General features: G+C 34.6%; 2 protein-coding genes and 1 long non-coding RNA gene across 3 annotated transcripts in view; 1 reads left to right on the top strand and 2 right to left on the bottom strand.

Moving 5' to 3' along the window:
• LOC122353835 (filamin-B) overlaps positions 1–10,000 on the bottom strand; it is a 333,941-nt gene that overhangs the window by 151,026 nt on the left and 172,915 nt on the right.
• LOC122353896 overlaps positions 1–10,000 on the bottom strand; it is a 41,547-nt gene that overhangs the window by 11,291 nt on the left and 20,256 nt on the right. The gene's annotated exons all lie outside the window — the stretch shown is intronic.
• The window catches only part of LOC122353867 (sulfotransferase 6B1), a 4,880-nt gene continuing 2,598 nt past the window's right edge, over positions 7,719–10,000 (top strand). The window contains exons 1-3 of the mRNA XM_043251757.1: positions 7,719–7,991; positions 8,800–8,915; positions 8,999–9,088. Coding sequence (XP_043107692.1) covers positions 7,796–7,991; positions 8,800–8,915; positions 8,999–9,088 — 402 coding nt within the window. The 5' untranslated portion in view covers positions 7,719–7,795. The remainder of the gene's footprint in view (positions 7,992–8,799; positions 8,916–8,998; positions 9,089–10,000) is intronic.

Raw genomic sequence — 10,000 nt, 5'->3', positions numbered from 1 at the left:
GGATGTAGTGGTTGATGGTGTCGAAGAAACCAGTAACACTAATAAAGAGATAAAATCACAGTCATCTTCTAATTTTACATTGGCATCAAATGATAGCAACGCATTATTGTTGAGCACACTAAAGCATCCGCATCAACGTAACACAAAACAGTCAGAAACACGTAGCAACCACAAAGCAACATCCTAGTAACCACTTCAAACTCCTTAGGAACTTTACAGCATGTCGAAATGAATCATAAAGGACATTGCAACACCCTAGAAACAAACTTTCAGAACGCCTTAGCAACCGCATAGCGTGGTCAAAATGAACAAGGGCATTGCAACATCTCATGGCATTGTACAAACGAATAGAAAACACCTCACCAAGAACATAGCAACACCCTAGAAACCGCATAGCAAAAACGTAAAACATTTCAAACACCCTGGCAGCCGCCCTACAGACTTTAGCAACTTTATCGCATGGTACGAATCAATCAGAAAGCCCTACCAAGGACATTGCCGCTCTCTAAACACATAGCAACACAATTAACCACCATAGCAACCTCATAGCATGGTAAAATGATTTAGAAAGCTTCAAGCACATTGCAACTCCCTAACAAACACCTTACAAACTCAACCACAAAACCTTATCAACCACAAAGCAACACCCTGGAAACCAACCCAAAAACTCTAGCAACCCCATAGCATGGGAAAAATCTACTCAAAAACCAACCGCATGGCAACACACTACAAAGACGAACAACACCCTGTCAGCTACATAACAACACCTTAGAAACCGCTGCAAAACAACCTTCGGCTAACCAAAAATAAATAAATAAAATGCTAAATATTTACCAAGGTGATAGCAACACGCTAGCAACCACAGAAAACAAGGAAAAAAACAACACAGAGAATACTCTTTCATCACACCCCAAAAACTTTAACAACCTTATAGCACGGCAACCTATCATCGCCATAGCAACCCCCTTGAAACCACCCCAAAAACTTAACAGCACGGTAAAAAAAACATTATCAAAGTATATTAACACACCCTGAGTTGTCTAATTTGATTAACTAAGTGGCTGATAAATTTGCATCAAAGTGATGTTTGATTGGTCATAAACCCGTTGACATCAAAAAGCTGATAATCCCATTGATTCTCTGCATTCAAGGTTTTATCCTCCGTAGTCGGAACGGGCCCGTGACCCAGTTTCAGGTCGCGCTCCTGCGGTTGCAAACCGCTGGATATTAGATTACAAGGACTGAACCGATTTGCACTAAAATAATATGCGGGAATCAAATGTCAGCGGCCTGCAACTGAAAGTCTGCGCTGCATTATGCAATAATCCCGCTGCCGTTTAATCCGAGCGCCGTTCTATTTACTGTTTGAAAACATGTAACGCATGGGACTCCTGTAATCACCCGTGGCCAAAAATAACACGCTATAATGCGCGCTGAGCATAATGTACACGGGGAGAATTTAACAGGGAGGGACGTGAAATGAGTGAGATTTACACAAAAAGTTACATAAAAGTCACATGGCATCTTAGATACGAATATATATCTATATATCAGATTGTTCTCATCTTGTAAGTCACCTTTCTTCTGTTCAGAGATGTTTAATTTGAATTGTTTGTCTGCTCGTAAGGGGTGCCTGTAATAGAAAAACGTTTTCAATGAACCATGGTTACATCGAAACAATTAAATAACATTGTTACAGACCTAGTTAAAGCATTGTATCCACAACCGATTAATGGTTAATATAATATTTGCATTACAACTATGGCTGTGCAATAATCAGAAAACGTTGAGGCCACTTGAGCGACGATCACAGTTCGTTTCGTACAGATTCGCGAACCGCCATGAAATGATTCGCGAAACAGATTCGCGAAACAGATTCGCCGACGTGCTCCGAAGTCACGATTTTAATCGATGTACGCCGGTTTAAGCGATTCAGATTTTCAAAAAGCTCCGTTTCAACCATGTTTTTTATCTGGTTTATGCTAATGGCTCGATTGATTCGGTTTTGCTCGTTCCTCCGCTTCAGTTTGATAGCAACTGAAATAAGACAAGATGCATTAAGATATAAAGAGCATACTGCACAGACGACAGAAATGAATTAATACGTTAAATATGGGTCTCCCAAACTGTAGAGTTTCTGCTCACTGTTGTGTTTTTTTTGGGGGGGGGACCTATTTTTAATCTGGGCCTCGTGAAGATGTTGTGCTTGTGCGTCTGTTCCAGATGCTGCTGAAACAGGAACTCTGTCCGGAGCGATCAGGCCACCGAAGGCAGACGAGTTCACGAAACTACAAATACAAGCGAAACGCTAAAAACACGCAGGGTCATCTTCGTTCACTGACAACCAAAACACCTATAAACGCCGTTAAACCATTCGGCAGCTGTGGTTTTAGGCAAAAAATACAAAAAAAAACCATTACGGCCAATAACTGTACATTTTACGGTATAAAGCTGTAATTTACAAACAAGAAAATTTGAATGTAAATCAGTACGCTGCTGTTAAAACCTGTTTTGTACCTTTAACATAGGGACGACCACCATAACGATGAAGGCGGTGAAAGAAATTTGCCTCAAACTGAAGCATACGGTAATATATAGAACATGACACACACATGACACTTAAATAAAGCAATAAAAATTAAACTACAGAAGATGTAACAAAGCCTAAACGTACCTATCCGATTTTAAAAAACTATTCATGCCGGGAATATCGGTTTACCGTTTGTGACTGTAAATTATACATTGATTTGTTCAATTTACTTCTAAAAAAGGGTACAATTTAAAGCATTTTACTGTAAAATTACACAAAATGTCACATTACGAGAACTTACCGTTAACCTCTTAATAGTTTTTGCCGTTACAGTTAAAGTTAGTTATGTTTTACAGTGTACTCGATATTAACAAATGCAGTAAAAATACAAAAATACAAAAAGGGGGCAAAAAATTTCCCTTTTTTGCTTTGTTTACCGTAAAGCACTAAAATAATAAAAAGCTAAAACAATATAATATAAAATATAAAATATTTTAAAGAATGTAAATTCAAATGAAAACACAAAATATAAAAACAAAAGCTAATCTAAATGCAAACAGTCTAAATAAGTCATTAAAATAAACAGCTTTCAGACAAAACTAAAATAAAATAAAATATTCATTTCAGGGCTCTCCTTGCAAATATATATATATATATATATATATATATATATATATATATATATATATATATATATATATATATATATATATTTATTAATTTAATTTTTATTTTTATTTTATTAATTTATTTTTTTATTGTTTTTTATCAGTTGGTTTGCTTAAAAATGAGAGCCACATCAGTCATTTCAGGGCTCTCCTTGCAAATATATATATATATATATATATATATATATATATATATATATATATATATATATTTTTTTTTTTTTTTTTTTATTACATTTTTTTAATTGTTTTTTTATCCGTTGGTTTGCTTACAAAATGAGAGCCACATCAGTCATTTCAGGGCTCTCCTTGCAATATATATATATATATATATATATATATATATATATATATATATATATATATATATATATATATTTTTTTTTTTTTTTTTTTTTTTATTACATTTTTTTATTGTTTTTTTATCCGTTGGTTTGCTTACAAAATGAGAGCCACATCTGCAAATCTGAAACTGGGACACAAAATACTTTCACACCGACTGACTAAGAATAAAAAAACTAAAAATACTTCGACTTTGAAGCACGTAAGGAGCAATTTATAACTGAGAGATGCATCTTGGGTTTTAAAGATCCAGATCATGATCCAGATCCATCATGCGTATCAACAAATACCACTTAAACCACATTAAAGTGCTTCATCGTCCACCATGAGTTGAAACCTTTATAAACGTGCTGGCTCTGAATAATATGAGTCTGTCCGATGGTAAGAGTCCAGTCGTCCAGCAGATGGATGGTTTCAGACCCTCCTCCTCCTCTCAAAGCTGCTTATCTGGACTGGAGGTCCAGCGCTGCTCCAGACTCCGGCTCCAGCAGATGGAAAACACCATGATAATTCCCCAAGAGAAGATTAAACCAACGCATCCTTCAGCAGGCCTGTAGTCGAGCACTATGGGATGCTCAGGATGCACTGTATATGTTAAGAGGTCACATGACCTGGAAGTGACTCTCAACACATAGGGCTAGGAGGATAAACCGTGCCGAGGGTCTAATAAAGCCACGACAATCAGTGCGCAGGTAACAAAGCATCAGATATTACATTTCAGCGCTTGAACAAACCCCTAAGCGAGTATTAAAGGTTGCTGGGATGGAGCTGTGAGGATGGTGATCCCAGCCGGGATTCCCAACATCCCAAAAAGTAAACAAAACACTGATAAATCTGCCTTGAACTACACTGACATCTAGAGGTCACTGACTGCACGCGCATGCATGCACACCACAAACAACACAATAATGTCGCATATATATATATATATATATATATATATAATGTTATATATACACATATGCATGAATGAATTCCACATATATTTTTACCATAAAACATAATAATATAAAATAATCCTTTATTATAATAAATATAATTATTATAAAAAGATTTTGCAAAAGCATATATATATATATATATATATATATATATATATATATATATACACACAGTAATATAATTAATACAATTTTGTACAAACAATAAAACAATTTTTTTAACAAACAACGCTCATTTTGTGTAGAATAAAAATAAATCATTAAAACTAGATTGTAAAGAGATTTTGAATATTGACATTTAATGATACCTACTATTATTATTTATAATTTTAGCATTTATAATATTATTATTTAAAATCTTGTGTTAATGTTTTATATATAATGTTTATATATATATATATATATATATATATATATATATATATATATATATATATATATATATATATATATAAGTTTTATTTTAAGGTTTAAAACTGTGGTAGAATACAAAGCATGCATGAATGAATTCCACATATATTTCTACCATAAAATATAATAATATAAAATAGTTCTTATAATAAATATAATTATTATAAAAAGATTTTGCAAAAACATTTTCTATGTTTCGTGGTAACCTGTAACACAAAAACAAACAAACAAACAAATAAATAAAATAATATTAATCACAGAATTGATTTTCTTTAACTAATTCCTCCGCAGTGCCTCTCCGACAAGTGAAAACAGCAGCAAGTCATAGTTTCATAAACCAGGTTTACCAAATAAACTAGGTTTGCTTCAGTTATTCTGATTTATTGCCAGCTGATTAGGTTCAACGTAAGTCTGACTAACTGAAATAAGACCGGATTGTTTGGTAAACTGGTGTAAAATAAAATTAATAAATCGATACATATCATTAAAAGTATTAAACTTCTCACACGCCACTGCTATTAGTAATATTACTAATGCAATTTGCAAATATGACACTTGTAATGCATAATACTTGACACGATGTAATGCATTTTTTAAAAATTATAATTTCATAGCGTGTCGCCGCATGGTGCTGTGAGGATAATAAAAATAGCAACAAAAAAATAATAAATAACAGTCTACTAAATGCTTTTTTAAAAAGACAGGCGTATAATTAAAGGGATGAACACTTCAGAGCTTTAAGAAACAGCCGAGCAAGTCTCTATATCTGAATATCTATAACTAAACCAACGTCCGTGAAATCAAAGCAGTCGAAAAATCATATCTGCAGGTCGCTACACAAATACTGAAACTGCTGAGCTCATGCTCGCGCTCACAAACAGATAATGTTCAACTCGGGGCGCAATATAATCCACATTTAGAAACAGGGCGGTAATAATGAAAAACATATAAAGAGATCCAGATTAGAGAACGTTTTTTTTTTACTTGTGTTGACTGCGTGATTGAACCCGGCCAAAAAAAACAACAAAAAAAACGATGCAATAGTTTTCCTTCCAAAATGATGTCACTTCCTGCAGGATGATGTCGTTGCAGAACTTAAACGCAGCGCAAAATGTATTAAATGCTGCTTTTCTCCTGAACGTTTTCGTGGCATTCGCTCAATGATTAACTTTGAAGAGTTTAAAGATTAAACATGCAGGTATATCGGACTGGATCGCGCAGGGCTTTTATGCAAGTTATTAAAATATTGTGATAAGCGTGAAGGAGCAGATAGCAGCGAGCTGCTCCGCTGAGAAAGACAAAAACAGTGCTGCAGTGAATGGGTGCCGTCAGAATGATCAAAAAGCTTTTCATTTCAAATTAAAATATGTACACACGAGTTCATTATAACACTTCCAAGAGTGAAAAAGTCCATCTCCTGCAAAATACAACAACGTATTTATTTAGAGCCGTTTCGGGTTTGATCCGCGCAGATTTCTCTCCTGATTCACTTTTTTTCTCTCATGTTTAGCTTGAAGTAGCAGAATTAAATACAACTTTTTGATGGATTTGTTTCTGACTTTCTTCTTCAGACGTGTGGGTCGCTTGCCATGTTTTCATCAGCTGTCTGGACTCTCGTCCCGACGGCACCCATTCACATCCACTGGCAAGTAAGTGAACATCTCCTGCATCTGAGGGTGCATGAAATATCAGCAGATTTTAATTACCACGGGAATCCCTTTTATTTGTACACTGAAAAAAACAGCTGTAGAAACTATTTTCACTTCAAAAAAGTATTATTTTTTATAAGCATTTACAAACAAAATGGCAGGTAACAGTTAATTTGACATGAAATGTTATTTAGTTAAAAATATTCTAGTAATTTTTATTTACAACTGTAAAAAATAAATAAAAACAATAATAATTGATATTATTTATATATAAATATATATACATATTATACATATATATATACATATATATATATATATACATATATATACATATATATATATATATATATATATATACACATACATATTAAAATTTATTAATATTTATTCTAGTAAATAAAAAAACAAATATATATATATTTATTAATATTTTAGTACATTTTTATTTATAACTGTATATGTATGCATATATGCATACATATTTATATATATATATATATATATATATATATATATATATATATATAATTTAAATGTATTATTTATTTATTCTAGTAATTGTTTTTATTTACAACTGTAAAAAATCTGTGTATATATATTTTTATATTACTATATATATATATATATATGTGTATATATATATATATGTGTATATATATATATATATATATATATATATATATATATATATATATATATATATATATATATATATATATATATATATATATATATATATATATATATATATATATATATATATATATATATATTATATATATATATATATATATATATATATATATATATATATATATATATATATATATATATATATATATATATATATATATATAAACAAGATGAATCTAAAGAGAAAAGCACTTCACACTGAGTGAGTTTAGCGTCTGTTCAGCAGCTGAGCTACATGAACTGACTACAGATTATATTTTACCTTTCACCTCTGCCAAAACCAGCTTTTCAAGAAAGCTAGCTGGTGTAGTCACGCTGTGCGTGTCTCGCACACAATAATCAGTCAGCCCGACACCGATCCCTCTGTGTTGACTCGGGGCCCCTGAGATGACGGAAACGGAGGTTTCTCACGCGAGCTGTGTCTGTGGGCGGACCTACAGCATTCCCTTTCCTCAACCGCAGCATAAATACTCCGTGTGCGTGCATGCGTGCGCGTGTGTGTGTGTGTGTGTGTTTCTGCGAATCTGAACCTCTCCGGGACCGGGACCCACCGCCAACATGAGCCAAACGCTGCCTGAAAACGAAATGAAGTCTAAGATGCAGCAGGCGATGAAGATGAAGGACGAGGACAAGCTTTATAAGCGAGAGGGAATCCTGTACTCCACGATCCTCAGCCCTCCAGAGACCCTGGACAAGTTAAAAGACCTGCAGGCCAGAGAGGACGATCTCGTCCTGGTGGCGTACCCTAAATGCGGTGAGCGAAACCAGTTTGCATTAGTTTGGTGCATGCAGAGAAGTTTGATCCACCGGCCCTAAAGCTAGCGCAGAGGCTGCCGGTGGAGTCGGGTTACGTGTTAATAGCACGCAACCTTCTTTTGTCAGGTTTTTTTTCGCAGTTTGCTTGAGGGGGGTACCCTCGTGAACCTTTCCGCATAGCCGGGATTCTTGAAACTCCCGAGTGAATTCACACGAGAATGGGTTTTCGACTCTTTCGAGCGATTCACGTCACGCAGAGCGAGCTTACGAAGACGCGATGACCGTTTACGCCATGCATCTTTACGAACAGGTTACGGCAGAAACCGTGCGACCCAACTAGATGCTGCACAGGACACGTTTGCAAAGGAAAAAGTGATTAAATGCAAGAGCGCTCGTGCATTGCTTGCGTTGTATGCGAAGCCTCGAACTTGTATTGCTTTTAAAACGACTCCGGATCTGTCGTTCCTTAAGCGCAATTATTCTTACGTAACAGCGACGCCGCAATTCGCTCGCAGTGACAATGCAATACTGGAAACTAAAGAGTGAAGCAATTCTGTGCGTTCACCGAACTCAAGCGTATTTGCACCAAACTCGTGGAACTGAATTGCTTTGGCGATGCAAAACGACGATTTCTAACGCTAAACGTTGCGACGAATTTAACCCAAGCGCTCCGGGTGCTTCGGAAGGGTTTGACGCTCTCGTTTAGCCTTTAGCCTTTTCGTGCAAACCCGTATCTTTCGTTCCTCATCACCTTCCATGCACCTTTTATGGAGATGAGCTCTCTGTTCGTCACTGATCTCTAACAGGGTTCAACTGGATGGTGGCAGTCTTGCGGAAGATCTTGAATGCCTCCACCGGAAAAAACGAGAAACCGCCTGAAATGCCTCCTCTGGTGGAGTTTTTACCTCCAGATGTTCAAGAGGTCAGTAACTGCGCAGGCATTTCTCAGATCTGGAAGCGTTCACCCTGAAAACACGAGTTTTTTTCACGCCGTTTGTCTTGCAGAAACTGTCTGAAATGCCCCCGCGGAGGCTTCTGGGAACTCATCTGCACCCTGACAACATCCCTCCCTCGTTCTTCACTAAGAAACCAAAGGTCAGTAACAATGAGTGCACTTCGAACCGCATTAAAGAGGTCTACGCAAGCGCACAAACACACCGACGGCGATCACTGTTCGGGGTTTTTTTGTCAAGAAATTAATACGTTTTTTCATCAAGGATGCATTGAATTGATTAAAAGTGACAGCAAAGCCATTTATGATGCTAGAAAAGATTTGTTTTAGATAGACACTCTACTCAGCGTGTCACGGTTGGCGCCAAAATATTGGGCAGCAACTGTTTTTAACATTAATAATAATCAGAAAGGTTTCTCTTATTAGCGTGTTTATTAAAACATGATTTCTGAAGGCTGGAGTATTGACGCTGATAATAACAATAACAATAACAATAGTTCAATAACAAAGGGTTATTGGAAATTGTAATAATATTTTGCTGAGTTATTGTTTTTAGTGTATTATTAATCAAATAAATGCAGACTTCAGGATTAAACTTCTGGATTACAGCAAATATGAGAAGCAGAGGAAATTATTAACATCATTTGACTAGTTGGTGAATTCATTTTTGGTTTTAACTAGCGCTGTCAAACAATTTAATCGCATCCAAAATAAAAGTATGTGTACTGTGAATATTTATTATAAATACACAGACAGTATATATTTTGTTAAATATTTACATGTATATACATTTATACATTTCTATTCTTACATTTTATATTATATATAAATACAATATATTAACATTTTTACATGCTATTTTATTTTTATTTTTTTTTTGCATGTAACTTTTAACATTAGATGCCTTAAAATAAACGCATCTTTATTCCCAGTACATGCTATTTTATTTTATTTAATTTTTTTGCATGTAACTTTTTGAACCAAAAGGCAAAGGATTGTAATTCACGGATGCATTATGCTTTTTAAATAATTATCATTTATTATTATTATTTATT

The sequence above is a fragment of the Puntigrus tetrazona genome, chromosome 11 (assembly GCF_018831695.1).
Source record: "Puntigrus tetrazona isolate hp1 chromosome 11, ASM1883169v1, whole genome shotgun sequence".
Lineage (NCBI taxonomy): Eukaryota > Metazoa > Chordata > Actinopteri > Cypriniformes > Cyprinidae > Puntigrus > Puntigrus tetrazona.
The sequence above is the reverse complement of the archived record's forward strand: the minus strand, read 5'-3'. Positions and strand labels throughout refer to the sequence as shown.